The sequence below is a fragment of the Bipolaris zeicola genome (assembly GCF_000523435.1).
Source record: "Bipolaris zeicola 26-R-13 unplaced genomic scaffold scaffold_79, whole genome shotgun sequence".
In the NCBI taxonomy this organism is placed as follows: domain Eukaryota; kingdom Fungi; phylum Ascomycota; class Dothideomycetes; order Pleosporales; family Pleosporaceae; genus Bipolaris; species Bipolaris zeicola.
In genome coordinates this window covers 16,326-34,954 of record NW_006912128.1, presented here as the reverse complement: position 1 = coordinate 34,954, position 18,629 = coordinate 16,326, and the positions used below count along the sequence as shown (strand labels likewise).

Genomic DNA, 18,629 nt, shown 5'->3' with positions numbered 1-18,629 from the left:
GCCGCCATAATCGCCCTGCACTCGCCCCTCCTTTCCACCACGGCAATTGCTGGGCGACGCTCGGCCACATAATACATCTCCCCCCGTCGCAGAGGCCACGTTAAAGGCGGAGGAAGAGCGGGACAGGCTTATACATCTACGCCCACGAAAGCTAGCACGCGGTGCTGCACACAACCACCATGGACAAGAAGCACGAGGATGCGGGCGGCGTGGCGCAAATCGACAAGACATCTGTGTTCCAAGAAGGTAGGGCCGCCTGCAATCGCATGCACAAGCATTGGCGAAGTGTTGCGCAGTACAGGCTGACGTTGCACTCCAGCACGAGTATTCAACCAGAGTCCCATCTCGCCCAGGAAATGTAGAGTAATCCTGACCAAGCTGGCCCTTCTGCTCTTCACCGGAGAGAGCTGGGGCCGGCAAGAAGCCACAACCCTCTTCTTTGGCATCTCCAAGCTGTTCCAGAACAAAGATGCCTCGCTCCGCCAGATGGTCTACCTCGTCATCAAGGAGCTCGCTGGCTCCGCCGACGATGTCATCATGGTTACCTCGTCGATTATGAAGGATACCTCCGTCGGCAGCGACGTCGTCTACCGCCCAAATGCCATCCGCGCCCTCTGCCGTGTCATTGACGCTTCCACTGTCCAGGCCATTGAGCGTCTGGTCAAGACGTGCATTGTCGACAAAAACCCTTCCGTAGCCTCGGCTGCTCTCGTCTCCTCATATCACCTTCTCCCGGTCGCAAAGGATGTAGTCAGGAGGTGGCAGTCTGAGGCCGCAGAGGCTGCCTCTGGAAGCAAATCGGGCGGTGGCTTCTTGGGTGGATTTGGAGGAAGCTCGCATACCGCTCTCCAGGCCAGCACAAACTACATGACACAGTACCATGCCATTGGCCTGCTATACCAGATGCGCTCTGGCGACAGGATGAGCCTGGTCAAGATGGTGCAGCAGTACTCGGCTGCTGGTGTTGTCAAGAGCCCTGCTGCTACCGTCCTACTTGTAAGACTGGCAGCTAAGCTGGCTGATGAGGACCCAAATCTCCGAAAGGTGCGACACTCTCCATGTAATACAATGAGCCTGCTGACCATATCATTAGCCCATGATGCAGCTCCTCGACGGCTGGCTGCGACACAAGTCCGAGATGGTCAACTTCGAAGCTGCAAAGGCCATTTGCGACATGCGCGATGTTACCGACGCCGAGCTCGTCCAGGCCGTTCACGTTCTCCAGCTCTTCCTCACATCTCCACGCGCGGTTACCAAGTTTGCTGCTCTCCGCATTCTGTCACAAATGGCTTCCTTCAAGCCTGACGCCGTCCGGTCGTGCAACCAAGATATCGAGTCGCTCATCACCAACTCGAACCGCAGCATCGCGACTTTTGCCATCACAACGCTCCTCAAGACGGGCAACGAATCGTCGGTAGATAGGCTGATGAAGCAAATCACAGGCTTCATGGCTGAGATTACAGACGAGTTCAAGGTGACCATTGTCGAGGCTGTCCGAACTTTGGCTTTGAAGTTCAAGTCCAAGCAGTCTGGATTCCTTGCTTTCCTTAGCGGCATCCTGCGCGACGAAGGCGGTTACGAGTTCAAGAGAGCAGTTGTAGAGGCAATCATGGACCTTATTCGATTCGTTCCAGAAGCCAAGGAGGATGCGCTTGCGACTCTCTGCGAGTTCATCGAGGACTGCGAATTCACCAAGCTTGCCGTGCGGATTCTGTTTGTTCTCGGACGCGAAGGCCCCTCGACACCTCACCCTACCAAGTACATCCGCTATATCTACAACCGTGTTGTTTTGGAGAATGCTATTGTCAGAGCTGCTGCAACTTCTGCTCTCGCCAAGTTTGGTGTTGGTCAGAAGGACCCTGAGATCAAGAAGTCGGTCCACGTTCTGCTCACTCGCTGCCTTGACGATGTTGATGACGAGGTCCGAGACCGTGCTGCACTGAACCTCCGGTTGATGGACCAGGAGGATGACGACATGGCCATCAGCTTTATTCGCAACGATTCCATGTTCTCACTACCAGTTCTCGAGCACCAGCTGGCCATGTACGTTAGCTCAGATTCCCGCGACACCTTTGAGACTGCATTCGACATCACCAAGATCCCCACTGTCTCGCGCGAGCAAGCAGATGCCGCAGATCTCACCAAAAAGACCGAAGGCGCTACCCCAACACTCAAGGCACCCAGCGCTGCGAAGCAACCTTCAAAAGCGGGAGCAGACGCTGCCGCCAACGCAGCCAACAATGCGCAAAAGTACGCTGCCGAGCTGCAGAAGATTCCCGAACTTGCGGCTCATGGAGGCGTGCTCAAGTCAAGCGATGTTGTCGAGCTCACCGAATCAGAGACCGAATACGTCGTTACGGCCATCAAGCACATCTTCAAGGACCACGTTGTCATCCAGTACGACATCAAGAACACCCTCGAAGACACAGTCTTGTTGGATGTCGAGATGGTTGTTACCCCCGAAGACGACGGCGATGTTCAACTAGAGGAGGAGTTTGTCATCCCGGCACCAAAGCTTTCCACAAACGAGCCAGGTACTGTTTACGTGTCGTTCAAGCGCCTCGAGACCGAGTCGCAATTCATTGCAGCAAGCTTCACCAACGTACTCAAGTTCACAAGCAAGGAGATCGACCCAAGCACAAACGAGCCAGAAGAGGGAGATGGCTACCCAGACGAATACTCGGTCGAAGATCTTTACCTCACCGGCGCCGATTACGTTGTACCTGCGTATGCTGGCAGCTTCGACAATGTATGGGAGCAGTCGAACAATGACACAGCAACCGAGACTCTGCAGCTTGGCAACATGAAGAGCATAGCAGGTATGTTTTTTGTGAATTCTCAATATGTCACTTTACTAACAAAGAGCAGATGCTACCGAACAACTCACCAAGACGCTGTCCCTCCAGCCATTGGAAGGCACCGACGTCGCCCTCTCAACATCAACACATACGCTCAAGCTGTACGGCAAGACCATCACAGGTGGTAAGGTTGCAGCCATGGTACGAATGGCGTTTAGTGCAAAGACTGGTGTGACGATGAAGATTGATGTAAGAAGTGAGGAGGAGGGCGTTGCAGCTCTGGTTGTGGGTAGTGTAGCGTGAGCTATTGCTCTGTGAGTGTTTTAGTTTCGCGTATTGAAAGCGTAAAAGGTCAATTGGGGCTATTTAGTAGACGTTTTTGGTTTGCATAACAGATGATTATGAAACAGATGACTCTTTCAAACATATTTCCTGGAAGGTCGTGTGCTGTGATTTAACTTTTGATTGTTTGCGTGAAGTGTGAATGAGCGCTATGTTTCGAGAAATCGAATCCCGCTGTTGACAATATCTCGTATCTGCTTCCACCTCTTTACAAGCGTCTCTCTTTGGCCCTCGACAACCCCTTCTTCAGCCTGTTCCGCGTCCTTGCTGAGATCAAGCCCCTCAACCTCCTCGATAATATCCACAATCTTGCGCGAGTATTTCGTCAGCACACCCGCCAAATACTCATTCAACCTTGCCTGATCCCTCGCCCCATCATCATCCCCACTAACAAACGCCGCATACCTCTTCGCATCCAGCACAAGCAGCCTCAGCACAGCCTGCGTCCGATAACACACTCTCTCCTCCTTTTCCTCGCCAAACAGCGTGTAATTAGCATAAAATCCATCTTCCTTTAGCGCAGCAACCTGATCTCGATCCAGCAGTGGCAGTAGCAGTGAATCAAGGGGAACGCCATCATGTCGATTCTTCTCTCGGAGAATAAATCCGTATTCCGTGAGTAGGAAATCGTTCGTGTGCGGGCCGTACGTTACGAAGACTTCTTCGCCAGCGGCGTACGCGCGGTCGGCAGTTACTGTGTAACCGCTTGGTGACATCTGCGGGTCGCAGCCTGAATCGGAGTGATTGAAGTAGTCGGTAAAAGGGCACATGCAGTAGCAGTCGTCTGCGGTGAGTTTTGCGCGGCGTTTGGGGAGGAGCGGGGAGGCGTTGGGGAGGTCTGGGTAGGACCAGTAGAAGGTTCGGGTGTTGACGATGAGCCAGGTGTAGGTGTAGGTTTCCTTCGTAATACCTGGATTGTGCGGTGCGATGCTAGTCCAGTCTCGCTCGAGGTTTTGGAGCTGTTTGGTTAGGAGGGTGCGGGCTGCGGGCGGCAGAAGGGATTGTAAAGGAAGGGGGTAGTAGAGTGGCATCGTGGACTTGAAATCCGAGGATGTGGGCCATACGTTGTGCCAGAGGGTGTAGTCGTGATCTTTGCGGCCGGTGTACCAAAGAGCGAGGGCTAGGGCGAGTTTGCCGTGCACGGTGATGGTGTCTGGGAGTTTGAGACTGTGGATGCTGGGGAGGGCGACATGGACTAGAGATTTGTTGGAGACGTGGACTAGCTTGTCTCCTTTCTTGATGATTTAGCATCACTTTGGCTTGATTTCAAAAAGAGCACTGACTTTGATGTCTTGAGCGGCTACGATGCCCATTCCTCGGCCGACGAAGCGGGCTGGAGCAATGCCATTGATTTCAACACCGTTGGTCTTTGCCCATGAGATGAAATCGGTGTGATTGGTGCCGGGATCGAGAGCTGCCGCCATGATTGTCTGAAGATATATTGTTTTGTTGAATTTGACACCGATTTTTCCGGAAAGAATGGGTCTGGTATCAATATCCCCAGTTACTTCAGTCACTGAAGTACTTTCTTTATTTGCCTTGGAAAAAAGTTACGGCGCCTTATCTCTCTGAGGTTGACGAGCTAAATTGAAGAGAGATTACTCGAACGAATGCTCTAGTAATTGATGAATGCTATTTTAAGCCAGTCCAGGCGAAAAGGAAATGTTTGTTGTAGAAGTGTTTTCAAGCACCGATGAGTCGCAAAGAAGTCATAAATAGCGTGATTGATGTGGCTGGTGCCTGTGGCGCACCCTATCGATAAGACCCTACATCATGTCATACCTCTGCTACATTCAAAGCTCCAAAGACAATAGCCATTGCCAACATATTGGCGACGTCCCAATGGCTCGACATGTACGAATAAAGCAGCTACCGAAGCTGACCGCGCGATCAATTCCCCAAGCCCCATCCCAACATGTCCAATCTCTCCGCACCTTCTCCGTCCTCAACCGCCCTCCACCAAACTACAAGGGCCACATCCCATTGACACGCCTCGAGCGCCTCAGTCTTGTCCTCGGCTCCGGAATCGGGAGTTTTCTCGATCCACGACGAGGAGGTACTTATTCCTAATTCACACGTCTCATCTCAACTACTTACAAACAATCCTCAGATCTCATCGCCTCCTTCGGCGAAGCAACCGCCCAACCCTACTTCATCTACAAACTCCGCGATCGCATGCTCCTACACCCCACCGGCCGCCGCATCCTACGCGATCGACCACGCCTAACTTCCACATCCCTCGATATACCGCGGCTAAGAAAGCTACCGCAGAATACACTGGGGTATGCGTATGCCGCGTGGCTGGACCGTGAGGGCGTCTCACCTGATACACGGGCGCCGGTGCAATACATTGACGATGAGGAATGCGCGTACGTCATGCAGCGGTACCGCGAGTGCCACGATTTCTACCACGCGCTTGTAGGTCTCCCTGTCTTCCGCGAGGGCGAAGTAGCACTTAAAGCGTTTGAATTCGCGAATACGGGTCTGCCGATGACGGGGCTCGCAGTGTTTAGTGCGTTTACGCTGAAGAAAGCAGAGTGGCGCCGCTTCTGGGATGTGTATGGGCCGTGGGCGGCAAGGAATGGCGCGTTGAGTGGCGATGTGATTAATGTTTATTGGGAGGAGGAGCTTGAGACGGATATTGATGAGTTGAGGACAAGGCTCGGGATTGAGAAGCCGCCGGATTTGAGGGCTATGCGTGGGGCGGAGAGGGAGGCGCGGAAGAGGGAGAAGGAGGCGAAGGAGAAGATGGCTCGTGCTGTGTGAAGGTGAAATTCATGTATATCACTGTACCTATATTTTAGATAAAAGAGACGAATAGTCTTGAGGAGAAACACATTCAAGCAAGCATGTTCAAGACACAATCATCTTTTGCCATCAAAACCAATCCAATATTGATCAATACTTCTAAACCTCAAGTCTAGTTTATATCATCCATCTTGCATGCGTCTAATCTACGCATCCATGACCCCTCTTCTCAAAAAGGGGGGTCTCAAAGCTCGTAAAACAAAAAAGGTTCGTTAAAAGAGTCGTTAAAAAATGGACCCATCATCGCTCATATATTTCCAAAGTTGCCAAAAAAAAACAGAAAAAAAGGAAGGGTCGCCGCTTTTACTTTTTTTTCTTCTCTCAGTCCCTTTTCTTTACAACTGAGTCAAGAGACCTTCGCTCTCTAACAGCAGGACAATCTGGTGGACTGCTGTCCTGACGTTGCTGACTGAGAGATCGACAGTAAGGTCAGGCTTGGAGGGGACCTCGTACGGGTCGTCGACACCAGTGAAGCCCTTGATTTCACCAGCGCGCGCCTTGGCATAGATACCGCGCTTGTCGTTCTTCTCAGCGTGCTCGAGAGGAGTGGCAACATGGATGAGGTAGAAAGAGCCGTACTTCTCGACTGTCTGGCGGGCCGCCTGTCTTGAAGCCTCAAAGGGAGCAATGGGGGCGACGATGGCAGCGGCGCCGGCCTTGGTGAGCTCGGAAGCTACGAAAGCGATGCGAGCAATGTTCTTGTCGCGGTCGGATCGGCTGAATCCGAGTTCGCTGGAGAGCTCGCTGCGGATGGTTTCACCGAGGAGGAGGGAGACGGAGCGGCCACCTTGTTGGTTGAGAGTTACGTTGAGGGCGCGGGCAATGGCGTCCTTGCCGGAGTTTTGGTAGCCTGTCAAGAAGACGGTGAAACCCTGTTGGCTACGGGGAGGGTGAGACTCGCGGAGCACACGGACAACCTCTGGGTAGGAGAACCACTCGGGAATCTCCTGACCGGTTCGGAGACGCTTGCGGAGTTCTGTATGTTCAGTCAGTCATTTGCGTTCCATACACAAAAGTCATAAGGACGTACCAGTTCCAGAGATGTCAAGAGTCTTGATACCCTGCTCAACCTCGTTCTTGGGCTTGTACTCATCCGAGTCAGGGAGGTAGGTCATCTGGAGGAAAGGAACAACCTCGATACCGAGCTCGTCCCTGTACTTCTCAACAGCGTCCTGGGCATCGTATGGGCCGTAGAAGTCAACGCCCTTGGAGTTCTTGCCAGGGCCAGCGTGGTCACGACCAACAATGAAGTGAGTAGCACCGTGGTTCTTGCGGATGATGGCGTGCCAGATAGCCTCACGGGGACCAGCCATACGCATAGCAAGGGGCAGAAGAGCAAGCACAGCCATGCCGTTGGGGTAGCGGGGCATGAGCGCCTGGTAGACACGGACACGGGTGAAGTGGTCAATGTCACCAGGCTTGGTCAGACCAACGACAGGGTGGATGAGGACATTGGCCTGGCGGGCACGAGCAGCGCGGACAGTCAGCTCACGGTGAGCGCGGTGCATGGGATTCCTCGTCTGGAAAGCAACAACCTTGGACCATCCAAGCTTGTCAAAGTGCAGACGCAGCTCTGCAGGTGTGTAGCGGAGACCGACATAGTCGTAGTGCTCCAGGCGGTCGATGGCCTCGACCTTACCACCAACATAGTACTCCTTGACTGTCTCGTAGAGGTACTTGATGGCGGGGTGGGCTACGTCGTTGTCCTTGTCGAAAACCTCCCTAGCCTCCTTCTCCTTGTCTGGCTGGTATACATCGTCAACAGTGAGGATGGCAAGGTTGCGGTCGTCGCGGAAATCGCGGAGGGCAATGCGGGCGCCCTGCTTGAGGCCGACCTCATCGATGGTCTCCTTTGAAACATCGAGGCAGATGGGAATGGAGAAGAGGTTGCCGTCAGCGAGACGGTTGTTGGCCACGACGCCATCGTAGTCCTTCTGGTTCATGAAACCTGCATAGTGCTGTCAGGTACCGTTCCGTGCTGGTGGTGCAAACAGGGCAAACACGAGGGGCAATGTTGCATTGCCCCTCGCATGTTGCCCCGCGAAACAATGACGACTTACCCTCCAATGGAGAAAAACCTCCGTTCAGGATGAGTTCCAAGTCGCAAAGTTGCCTCTCGGTCAGAACAACCGCGGGAAGCTTCTCAGCCTCGTCGAAAAGCTCCTTGCGCCTAGGCGCATCGCGCGCGATCAGGTCCTTGAGGACGCCGCCTGTAGTGAACGCGCCCGGTCAGCATCTATTGCAACTTTTTTTTTGGTCCAGCAGGAAATTTGCGCAGCGACTAACCATGGGGTGTGTTTGCCATTTCCACAGGAGATGTGTGAAGGGGGGAAAGGAATAATCCTGAAGCAGAAATTTGGCAGGATAGTCAAATGCGACAAGATCTGGAGTCGTTCCTGACTATGTCGAACCAAAGGGTTATTGATTATCTTGGGACTCTTGGGGGTCACTCAAAAGAACGATTTGCGCGACTGACGAGCAGAAACAGCGGCGACGGGGGGCACCATGAGCTTTTTATTCTACAAACCACGGCTACTTCAGGCTCCTCGCTCCCCGTTTGTTGACCTTGGCCTCTCTTGGAAATTCTCTGCTGCAGAGACTAGGCTTCAAAGCGGGTGTTTTGTATGGGTCGGCAGATTTTGGAACCGATTGCGCAATTTCGCGCGATGTATGAGCCTATCACACTGACTGTTCCCACTGCGTAAAGTAATGGGAGTGACGTGAGAGCGGAGCCAAAGAGGGCCCGCGTAGCTTCGGTCTCAACTTCGGGCATGTCGCTCTACGAGAATGACAGGCCGCGCGCACCTGGGGCGGAGGGTTACAGGGTCCACTGATATGCAGCATCCGTATTCCCCCCACGCTCTTTTTTCAAGCCACTTCCTTACTTGTGTCATAGTCAAACAGTAGCATGGTAGTAATCATAAATATAAACTCGTCTGATTCGTAAAAGAGCTCTGTCGGCTCCTACACCGGTCATATCTCGGCTCCAATTGCATGCAATCGGATCTGGATGCCGTAAAATCGGGGTGCTCCAGACTACCCCAGCTAAACCATACTATGCTAGGTATGCTAAACCCAGAAAACCCAAACGCCCATGCTAATGCAGATTTGTACAACAAACGAAAATACGAACGCTCTCGATCGGAACATTAGACTGCCAACGAGACTTGTTGCAGCTTGTTGGCAAGATCCTCGTTCTGTCGCTTCATCTCCTGCTCTTGAAGAAACTGAGCATACCGTGACTTGGGGTTGTGGATACCACACTCGGACTTGTTCTTGCCCTTCCACCTTCCTGATCGCTCATCCTCTCCAGCAGCAACGGGTTGTGTTGAGTGCCAGTCACCAACGCTCTTGTAACCCTTGTTGAGGAGCTCGTTGTAAGGCACGTCGTTTGCATCAACGTATTCCTTAACTTGAGCAAATGTCCAGTTGGCCAAGGGGTTGATCTTGATAAGTCCAGCCTCGTCAACCTCGACAATGTCCAGGTCGCCACGCTTTCCACCCTGGCTGCGGCGACGACCTGTCAAGACAGCCTTGACTTGAAGCTCAGAGTAGGCACGCTCCGCAGGCTCGACCTTGGCGACATAGTCATAGAGCTCATCGTTGGTCTCCCACAGTTTATCTCCGTGCTTGGCGGTAAAGTCGTTGACGTTGTCGCAACCAGCAGGCTTGTAAACATGGACCGGGGTTCCATATCGTCTTCGGACACGGTCAACCAAAGCGTATGTCTCATCGAAGTGGTAAAGAGTGTCCAAGAAAATCAGATCAATGTTGTGCTTCAGGGGTCCGTCGAGCTTTGAGAGCATGTCCACAGTGACTAAGCCAGTGAGACCAAAAGCAGTAGTCTGGAAAAGCCCAGGTAGAGATGTAATGCACCATCGGAGGATGTCTAGTCCAATGTTAGCCGGACGAACTTTGGACGAGATGAAAGACCGTCACTCACCCTGAGGCTCGAGCTTAGCCAGCTGAGCATTGATAAACTTCAAGTGAGGTCTAGTGAAGAAGATCTCTTGCAGACCGTCCTGGCTCGACTCGGCTGAAGCATAACCAGACTCCTCACGGAATGTGGCGGGCTTGTACGTTTCGACATTGCTGAAGACTGGTGACGACATTTCGAAGACGACGTGTGGCGGGATTCTAACGATAGAGGCACGTGCAGAGAAGCCAGAAGTGGATAGTCTTTATGAATTGGTATCTAACAAAGGCTTCCCAAAAGAAAATCCTGTTACCAAGCGTCGCGTTCTGGATGTTGGAGGAAGGAAGGCAAGCAGGGCTGGAGAATTATATTCAGCTCCGCCATCGGAAACCGCTTTGTAACCATCTCCGCAAAATGCCACAGCTGGGGGTGAAGACGTGCGATCACGCAATTCGCGCTAGCAGTGGTGGAGCAAAACTCTTCGTACCAGCCTTATGCAAGGCAGCCTCGCCAATCATCTGGGGGCAGTATTAGGAATCAGGGTCGGAGATGTCTATGCTCAGGCAGTTGGTAGGGTGTGCGTTGGTTGGAAATCAACCGATGTTGTGGGCTTTTGTCATCAACGTCATCCCATCGACGTTTGCCGAACAATACGACAAGTTGAGATCATGGCAATTGGTCTCGGTTGGCAGATCGGATCGAGTACAGATTCCATCGGATCATGACGACTGATAAGCTCTTGTTTCGTCTTGACTTTCTCTTTCATGTCTTGCCTTGGCGATGTTCGAATCGATACCCCGGTTCGTCGCGCAGGTTTCGGCCCATCGCGCCCGACGCCTCCCAGAAAAAAAAAATCTTGCGACATGTACCCTGTTCCTGCGTGGATATATTAGCTAGGCTCCGATGTCGTGGGGTGCATAATACTATCGAGTATGTGGAAATTGTTTATACCTATAGTTGTCTCCACGCTTCGGCGTGGTCGAATATCCAGCACTCCCCGCATTAGGACTTATTAGGCGCTTCGCCCTGCTTTCTCGGCTTTACGCATTTGTGGGTTTTGTTATTGATTTATAAGATTTCCTCACATGATGAGAAGCACTGCGGTGTCGACTTGGTATACCAAGGCGTAGTGGTGTTGGTTGTGAGTGTGGCGGATGTCACAGTGGGGTCATGAAGAGAACTTGACGATAGCCGCTTCCGCACGCTAGTAACCCAACCGCAGCTAACCGAAGCTTCCAACGTTAAGTGACTTAAAAGATACTATCACGGAATTGTTCAACTAGGCACTATACTTTTGAAAATTGTCGGTATCTGAATACAATTAGGACGAAAATCAGAGTCACGTGCTTTGAGCAAGGTTTAGGAGAATAACTCTGGCAGCCATCCTAGCAAAGTCCCGGACATCAAATCGATACATACACATGATCCAACCTCTTTATTTGATACCCAATTCCGGCAGTTTGAGATGCGGCCAGCCATTCTTTTCCAAGAAAAATAATCTGATACTCTGTATGCCGAACAGATACAAACAATCAAGTCATGATCCGAACTCAACATCCTGATTCAACACCCATCTTCCCCATCCCCCCTCTCACACCCCACCCTCCCAAATCCTCCCCTCCCACAACTCCCTCGCATTCCCCCAAAACACACCCTCCCTCTCCCCCTCCCCCAACCACTCCACCCTCGCCAACCCCCCGATATTCTCCCCAACATCCCAAAACCCGATACCATACGGATAATCCGTACCAAACACCATCTGACTCACGGGCACCTGCATGCCCTCCGTCAACCCTTTAATCTGACTCGGCCACACGGGCCCAGCACTGTCATACCAAAAGCGAGTCTTGTAGATTTGGCGGGAGGCGGAGGCGATGGCGGGGAAGCCGAGGAGGAAGCGGGAGGATATGTCTGGGAAGGCGCCTGCGCCGTGGGAGATGCGCCAGTGGAGGTGCGGGTGGGTGAGGATGGTGGAGGCGGCGGTGAGGCTGGAGATTGCGCGGGCGGTTTCGAAGTAGAATTCGCCGAGGCCGGAGCGGAGGGGTGCTATTTGGTGTTGACGGTTTTTGTTAGTTTAGTACTGGCTTGTTTGGCTGATTTTTTTTTTCGTTGTGGGGGTGGAGAGGAAGGAAGGGATGGCTTACAGGGTCGAGAGTTTATCAAGCGTCCGTCGTCGAGTTTGATGATGGGTTCGGTGGGGTGGACGAAGATGACTTCTCTCCTTCCTTCTTCATCTGCTCTTTTCTGTAAAAAGGCCCATAGCGGGTTGAAGGTTGCATCGCCGGGGTACAGGCCCTCGTGGTTAGTAAGTACGCCGACGCCGATGGGCTCTTGTCCTTTCATTGAGAACATTCTTTTCAACTCTGTGATTGACTCTTGGACATGTGGTAGTGGCATGATGGCCATCCAACTGAATCGCTCAGGGTATATCCTGCACAGTTCCGCAGTGAAACAGTTCAGTAGTCTAGCCAGCGCGAGCGTCTTCTTCTTCCTCGATTCTTCATCTGTCTCAGTCAAGAATGCATTTGCCTGGGGTGTGGAGACGCAAAGAACCGAGTGCACTATCTGATATTGATCCATAAACTTCAGGTGGTCTTGCACAGTCCAAGAGGGTGTCGCACGGCCTGCTGCATTCAACTCCAGTTCTCGGAACCAGTCTGGTATGGGACTAAAGACATATTTCCCATTTTAGTTCATCTTCTCCAGATCATTTACCGGTTTTAGAAGAGGACACAACTCACTGTGTATGCACATCAATCCTTTTCGCTCCTTGAAACCCAAACTGCTTAGTGTCGATTTGCTTCACAGCCAGTTCTGCAATACTGGCAATAGCTTCCTTGGCAAATGGAAGAACAGTCAAGTCAATCTCATCCTCATGAGCATCACGCTGAATCTTCATCCAAAGTTCATTTTGCCAAGACTGTGTATCATTGGAAGCATCTGGGTATGGTTGACCGAAAGGATACATTGCCAATGGGTTGTTCTGGAAGTTCTTAGCCAACAGGAACATCCAAACAGTAAAGCAATAAAAGAACCTCTTGTTCGTATTGGGGATAAGTAGTCGTTGCTCCGCAGGTTTGGATGGCTAATAAAAAGATCAGTATAGGTACGACGTAGAGTCTTCGCATTCTGTATGTTAAAAAAATCCAACTTTACATTCGCAATGTCTCAATTTTTATACTAAGTTCGGTTGCTTTTTGACGTGTACTCACTAATGTAGGAGCGAATGGTGATCTTGTTTAAGTGTAGACGCGAGGTGCTGTTGCGGATGCGGGGAGCCGCACTAATAGCGAAACCAGTATGTGTCGGCGAGTAGTTTGTCCCATGTGTTGCACAGTAATGATCTTGACTACCCAAAACGTAGATACCAACACTGATTTCATCATATGATACTAGAAAGTCCCAGACTGGTACTAAGGTCCGACGTACAGTGCCTCCAAGTCCTTAGCAGACGCCGCCTAATGCTCGTCAGCTTGACCCAGTCCCCACCAACATACTCATTGGCTCTCAGTCTCAACTCGCTAACCTGAGCCTAAACAACTCCGCAGGTTCAGCTCATGTTACCAGAATTCTGATAGCGCTTCAGCCCGTACCAACTATTCCCCCTAATGCGCTCATTTCCGCCGTGTACGAAACTTTGGGGGTGTCGTCTCGCTGAATCACTACCAGCGATTAATCCCCACAGCTGCAATTACTAGCTCCTGCAACACCAAAACTAGCGCATCCTTTGTCTTCCGGTACAAACGATCTATTAAAAGGAACATGCCGGGTAAAGGCGCCACAAAGTCGAATACTACTTCCAAGGCTAGCTATGTAACACCAACATGCTGGAAACTGCGCCGGGAGGCTCGTCCCGCGCTTGTGATGTCGATCTGGGTTGAAAGAAGTGGCCAATGGCACTGTAAGATTTAGAACCGCTCAAAGTAGCCATTGGAAAGTCTTGGGACATGCCAAGTTGCGTCCAGAAAGCCAATGCAAGGTTGTCTGAGCTGAACTGAAGCGTCAAAGGCTGCCCATCTACCACATCTTGACGCCCAGATTGACAAAGCCTTCCTGTAAGACCTTGCGGCCAGCAAGTTCGTTTGCGAATTCCAATTTACGCTGTAAGGCCCATTCATCATGATTGTTAAGAGCGAAGAGCATTCCAGCGATAAAAGTGTCTCCAGCACCAATCGTATCGACAACCTCAATGGACTCATCTTTCTGCGGTTGCCATGCCTTAGCATCCGCCCAAGGCTCGTCAGTTCCTTTTTTGACTGCCATGGCACCTCCGGAACCCCATGTGCAGCAAAGTATTGCACCATCCTGCTTGTCTGCGCGCTGTGCTTCAAGAAAGCTCCTCGCATCTCTGAATCCGTCCTTTTCTGCCCAAAGCTTCGAATAGAATACCACATCGGCGAGCTTTGCGACCTCTGCCATTTCTGTGCGCTCAGGCTTCTCGCACTCCACGCTTATTCTGAAGTGGGGGAAGTCTCTGCGCAGGAACTTGACACAGGAATGTGTAACCTCTGGAATTCGGCCCTCGAAATGAAACCAAGCTTTTTCCCAAACCTGCCCCGCATTCATTTTGGCAAATTCCTGAACTTTTTGACAGAATTCAGAGGCCTGCATCTCTTGAAGCTCGTTGATACTGACAATAGTTCTCGAGCGCTTTGCTCCACTTTGGATGATGTAGCTGGAAGCGGCTTCCTGGTGGTCTGTTCGGAATAAACTACACTCAGATATATTCACGCCTGAAAGAGATTCCAAGATGAATTGGGAGGCTGCAGATTGCTCGCTCGGAAGTACTGCTATCAGATGCAAGTTTGTCGAAATTGGCGGATTTGCAGGTGCTTTATCGTGCTCTAGCAGTTGTGACAGCACCTCCAAACTATTTGCCGTGTTCCCACCTCTTCTTCGCGTGATGCTTTTAGCGCGCAACTTCTCATCTTCAATTGGAAAGTGCGGGACACTGCACTCTTGTTTCAGCCGACTGCTACTACAAACACGCCAAACCGGGAAGCTGATACTTACGTCAGGATGGTATCTATGTAGACAGCACCCACACAGACGATATGGTTCCCTTGGCTGGCAGACATGAAAGGCAATGTTAGTGAGGTGGTAGGTTGATGGCACTATGTCCGGAGGAAATGCGAGGTTTGATATGTGGAGCACAAGTGCAGTAGCACTGCATCAGGTGTAGCGCAATCGCATGTACATATGCGTTCGCGCGGTGTCACATGTTCTTTGTCACACCAAACGTATGGCGACGACACAGTGTTCTGCAAAGACAATGATATAATCATTCAATTAAACATTCTGAGAACAATCTCGGATTCTCTTTTTAAATCCTTTACCTCTGTGCCCCTCATATTCCAGTAATGAGTGAAGACGAAGCCCCCGGTGGTATCTCAAAAGTGCACACGCTCAAACGCCGTGTCCCAAAATATAACACAAGAAAATACTTTGACAAAGGTACTCGTTACTCAGTACGCGTTACCACCCCATCCCATGGACTTCCCCCTATTGTCATGGGCGTATGGATACTCATCATGTTCCATTACTGGACTGACGGTCTCCACCGGCACACCACCGTGCTGTGGTGGGCCGTACCATCCATGCTGCCCTGTAGGCGGATAAAAACCACCATGTCCAGCCTCTTCACCACCCAGGTTGTTAAAGGCTTGAGTGCGTGGCGTCATGGGTGACTTCATGCCGCCAATTGTGCCGGGAGTACGGGGTAATTGCTGCAGTTCCCACATGTGTTGCCATTGTTCTTCGGCTGTCATTTCGTTGTCGTAGGGTGAAGATTCCCACTTCTCCTTCTCGGCCTTCTTTTCCGCCTTCCTAACGGCATGTGCTTCTTTTTGAGCAGCGGTGGGGATTAAAGACCAGACAGACAGGATGATAAACACACAATAAATTGCTCTGATTTGCGTTAGATTTGCCATCTGTTTACAAGTGTAAGGATACGTACAGCATAATGATACTAACAGCAAAACTGCTCTTTGCTTGCATGCAGTAGCTTCTGATGTTCTTGTCTTCGACAATATCGCAGTTCTTTGTAATGTACCACGGTGGTCCGTTGTTCACGCGTTGTGGATCAATGGTGTCAGGAGCAGTTTGAACATGGATTCCGTATGCCCATAGACAGGCGAGGGCGATGTGGAGGGGAAGCGACAGGATCGGGTATAGAACTTTGAGGAGCCATAGGGTCACCTTGACAAGCCAGAAAAAGGTACACACAACGCCAATGACAAGATGATATTGTGTGTTGCTGGAATATTGTTAGACGACGCTGGCGATGTAAAGATGGGTCCGAGCACTCACAAGCTGCTCCATACGAGAGGTGTCTCTACGGGCCGGTAGTTGGCATACGAGTAGAGAACGGTGCTGGGGTCCGAATTGAAGCCTCTCTGTCCGCCCTCTTTCCACAGGATGGTGCGATATAGGTTGGGTGAGGCAATGCCGAAGAGCGCAAGGTTGGCGACGGTAAAGGGCAGCTCGAAGACCATGAGGAACCAGATGATTGATGGCAGTCGCCATGTTCGCGATATAAAAAAGCCCATGGCGGCGGGGTGGGGTTGGCGAACCAAGCAGGGCCCTGGGGACGGATGACGACGGGTGTGGGGGAGGATAAAGCTCGAATGCGCAGACGGGTATGGTGGTGCAATGGCGTCGCAACCGGGTGCTGGGGACGAGAGACTGCTAGGGCTCGTCTCTGGTGGTGGTACTTGGTGGACGGCGATGGTCGAGTCGCGGGCGCACAGTCAAGCCATCAGCATCAGCTCCCAGGTGTCCGGGGCGAGGAATGTTCTTAACAGGCGTCCAAGGCCCCATTCTAGCCGATGGCGGTAGTGAGCTGAGGGGCGAAAGAGCCATGGCAGGCGCTGAGTGGCACACGCATGCTGCGCGATCACACAGCTCGTAAAGTGTGATGGCGAATCAGGCGTGCAGGACGGCAGCGTCAGCGGGAGCTAGAGGGCGTGTCCCTTGCGCTAATCCCTGCCCTCACAACCGTACAATGTGGGTTAATAGCGACGTTTTGGGCTCTGGCAATCTCACCCCAAGCGATAACAGGACGGATGAACTCGAGCACTTGACCGCGGGGTTGCACTGCATACACTACTTGATATAAGCGATCGCTTGCTGTGCCGCCACAAGGCATATACTTATCTGTGTACTACACCATGCGCGCACACGGCCACCCCAGCCTCTCCGTCGAGCCCAGAGCAAAATGCGCAATCAGGGTTGCGCAATAAGCTTTGCAAGGTGGAGCACCCTACCCGTCCATCACGAGCCATGACGATTTTGCGGCCTTTGTGGGCGCGTAAAATACAGTTAATGGTGTGAGCATCGTACATACAATAGCGCTTGCCGCGATGGGAACCACTGCGCATGCAAACTCCCCAAGTCCCGATCGCCTTCCCCACAATTCCCACATGCCGCCCTATCACTATCATTGCTTTGATCCATTCTAATCCCACTCCATCACCACCATTTCTCGCACAACACCCTCTGCGGATCCACATTCTCCTGTCCTTTGATAAACTCCACCATCTCGTCCGCCATGGCAGGCGGTCCACACACATAGAAGACGGTCGATTGCGCCTCCTTCCGGTTGCCTACTGCGCTTGACAGAGCTATGTCGTCGATGCGGTGCGTCCATGCGCACACGGGCACTTCCGTGGCAGAGTCAATTTGCGGCAGCGTCAGAGACATTAGCGGGTGTATCAGGTCCCCTTCATTGGTGCCCATTTCAGACCCATCCCATGTGCCCGTGAAGAAGAGTTCAAGTCGATCTTTGGTCACCTTGAATCGGGGTATGCGGAAGAGATCGAGCACGTCCTGGAGGAACAGCACTTCACTGGGATCTGTTTCGCGCGATGGCACCTTTGTCGAATATAGGAAGCGCACTTCGAGGTTGGGATAGTTCTGGTTTATATAGGTCATCATTGACATCATTGGGCTTGTGCATACGAATTAGTCTCCGAAGACGCGCAGCTGATCCGTGTGGGGTAGTTGCGACTTACTTGATGCCCACTCCGCCGGCAATGAAGATGGCGCGCTTGATCTTCTTCATGTCAAGGCACGGCGGTGGCCATACAAAGCTTCCGCCCACCCGCACCTTGACCTCGCCCCCAATGATTTCCTCGGCTGGCTTCCACAACCATGCTGCTGGAGGGTTGTCTGGGCTCTTCTGCACCGCCAACTCAAAGTATGGTTTGTGCTCAGGGTCCGCTCGTGGCAAGGCCTCGGAAGGCGAAGAGGTAATAGAAAAGCCGCCTGCCTTTTCTACATCAGGCACAAAGACATCAAGCCATTGGCCAGGGAGGAACTGACTTGTCCATCAGCGCATGTGTTGCGGGCGAGATGGATTCCGTCATACGTTGAAGCCGTTCTTGTCCTTGATTTCGAATACGAAGCGCTTGATACGGTCGTTGACGGGCGTCACCTTGGTCAGCGTGGCAGTGTGCAACTCCTTCTCCCGGGGTTCGTTGGCGGTGCGGTCTTGATGGCTGAGGATCGCTTTGGCGGAGCGTGTCTGTGGCATGCTGCCCAGCATGCTTCTCGGTGGAGTGAGAAGTCGCGAGGTAAGGTGATGAGACGGGAGTCGGCGGGCGAGCCTGTTCATAACAGGAAGAAGAAGTATCTTAGCACGAGGAAAATGTAGGTGGGGACACCAGCAAGAGGGGTCCAATGCGTATGCAGGATGATCCATCGGGCAGGAGCTTGGACGGCAGCCGTTGAGTCTAGCCGACTTCACCCCTTGGGTACAAGTCGGC

The 18,629-nt window shown here is 52.1% G+C and overlaps 9 protein-coding genes across 9 annotated transcripts; 2 read left to right on the top strand and 7 right to left on the bottom strand.

Annotated features, from left to right (window-relative positions):
• Window positions 1-179: 179 nt before the first annotated feature.
• COCCADRAFT_96774 (uncharacterized protein) lies at window positions 180-3,101 on the top strand (the record flags this gene model as incomplete). Its single annotated transcript, XM_007714347.1, has 4 exons — window positions 180-246; window positions 320-1,044; window positions 1,094-2,819; window positions 2,866-3,101. The coding sequence occupies 4 exons, from the start codon at window positions 180-182 to the stop codon at window positions 3,099-3,101; spliced, it is 2,754 nt and encodes a 917-aa protein (XP_007712537.1).
• Window positions 3,102-3,289: 188 nt separating this feature from the next.
• Window positions 3,290-4,564, bottom strand: COCCADRAFT_96888 (uncharacterized protein; the record flags this gene model as incomplete). Its single annotated transcript, XM_007714346.1, has 2 exons — window positions 3,290-4,375; window positions 4,424-4,564. The coding sequence occupies 2 exons, from the start codon at window positions 4,562-4,564 to the stop codon at window positions 3,290-3,292; spliced, it is 1,227 nt and encodes a 408-aa protein (XP_007712536.1).
• Window positions 4,565-4,982: 418 nt separating this feature from the next.
• Window positions 4,983-5,906, top strand: COCCADRAFT_96878 (uncharacterized protein; the record flags this gene model as incomplete). Its single annotated transcript, XM_007714345.1, has 2 exons — window positions 4,983-5,196; window positions 5,251-5,906. 2 exons carry the CDS (start codon window positions 4,983-4,985, stop codon window positions 5,904-5,906), a joined length of 870 nt encoding a protein of 289 aa, XP_007712535.1.
• A 377-nt stretch (window positions 5,907-6,283) lies between these two features.
• Window positions 6,284-8,253, bottom strand: COCCADRAFT_36993 (uncharacterized protein; the record flags this gene model as incomplete). Its single annotated transcript, XM_007714344.1, has 4 exons — window positions 6,284-6,924; window positions 6,979-7,896; window positions 8,009-8,158; window positions 8,235-8,253. 4 exons carry the CDS (start codon window positions 8,251-8,253, stop codon window positions 6,284-6,286), a joined length of 1,728 nt encoding a protein of 575 aa, XP_007712534.1.
• An 844-nt stretch (window positions 8,254-9,097) lies between these two features.
• On the bottom strand, window positions 9,098-10,060 carry COCCADRAFT_26462 (uncharacterized protein; the record flags this gene model as incomplete). Its single annotated transcript, XM_007714335.1, has 2 exons — window positions 9,098-9,837; window positions 9,892-10,060. The coding sequence occupies 2 exons, from the start codon at window positions 10,058-10,060 to the stop codon at window positions 9,098-9,100; spliced, it is 909 nt and encodes a 302-aa protein (XP_007712525.1).
• A 1,395-nt stretch (window positions 10,061-11,455) lies between these two features.
• COCCADRAFT_96772 (uncharacterized protein) lies at window positions 11,456-12,763 on the bottom strand (the record flags this gene model as incomplete). The annotated part of the gene is made up of 3 exons (XM_007714343.1): window positions 11,456-11,910; window positions 12,009-12,532; window positions 12,606-12,763. The coding sequence occupies 3 exons, from the start codon at window positions 12,761-12,763 to the stop codon at window positions 11,456-11,458; spliced, it is 1,137 nt and encodes a 378-aa protein (XP_007712533.1).
• A 1,118-nt stretch (window positions 12,764-13,881) lies between these two features.
• Window positions 13,882-14,942, bottom strand: COCCADRAFT_36990 (uncharacterized protein; the record flags this gene model as incomplete). The annotated part of the gene is made up of 2 exons (XM_007714342.1): window positions 13,882-14,815; window positions 14,878-14,942. The coding sequence occupies 2 exons, from the start codon at window positions 14,940-14,942 to the stop codon at window positions 13,882-13,884; spliced, it is 999 nt and encodes a 332-aa protein (XP_007712532.1).
• A 387-nt stretch (window positions 14,943-15,329) lies between these two features.
• Window positions 15,330-16,412, bottom strand: COCCADRAFT_36989 (uncharacterized protein; the record flags this gene model as incomplete). The annotated part of the gene is made up of 3 exons (XM_007714341.1): window positions 15,330-15,771; window positions 15,821-16,120; window positions 16,174-16,412. 3 exons carry the CDS (start codon window positions 16,410-16,412, stop codon window positions 15,330-15,332), a joined length of 981 nt encoding a protein of 326 aa, XP_007712531.1.
• Window positions 16,413-17,334: 922 nt separating this feature from the next.
• COCCADRAFT_96873 (uncharacterized protein) lies at window positions 17,335-18,397 on the bottom strand (the record flags this gene model as incomplete). Its single annotated transcript, XM_007714340.1, has 3 exons — window positions 17,335-17,812; window positions 17,877-18,181; window positions 18,233-18,397. The coding sequence occupies 3 exons, from the start codon at window positions 18,395-18,397 to the stop codon at window positions 17,335-17,337; spliced, it is 948 nt and encodes a 315-aa protein (XP_007712530.1).
• Window positions 18,398-18,629: the final 232 nt, after the last annotated feature.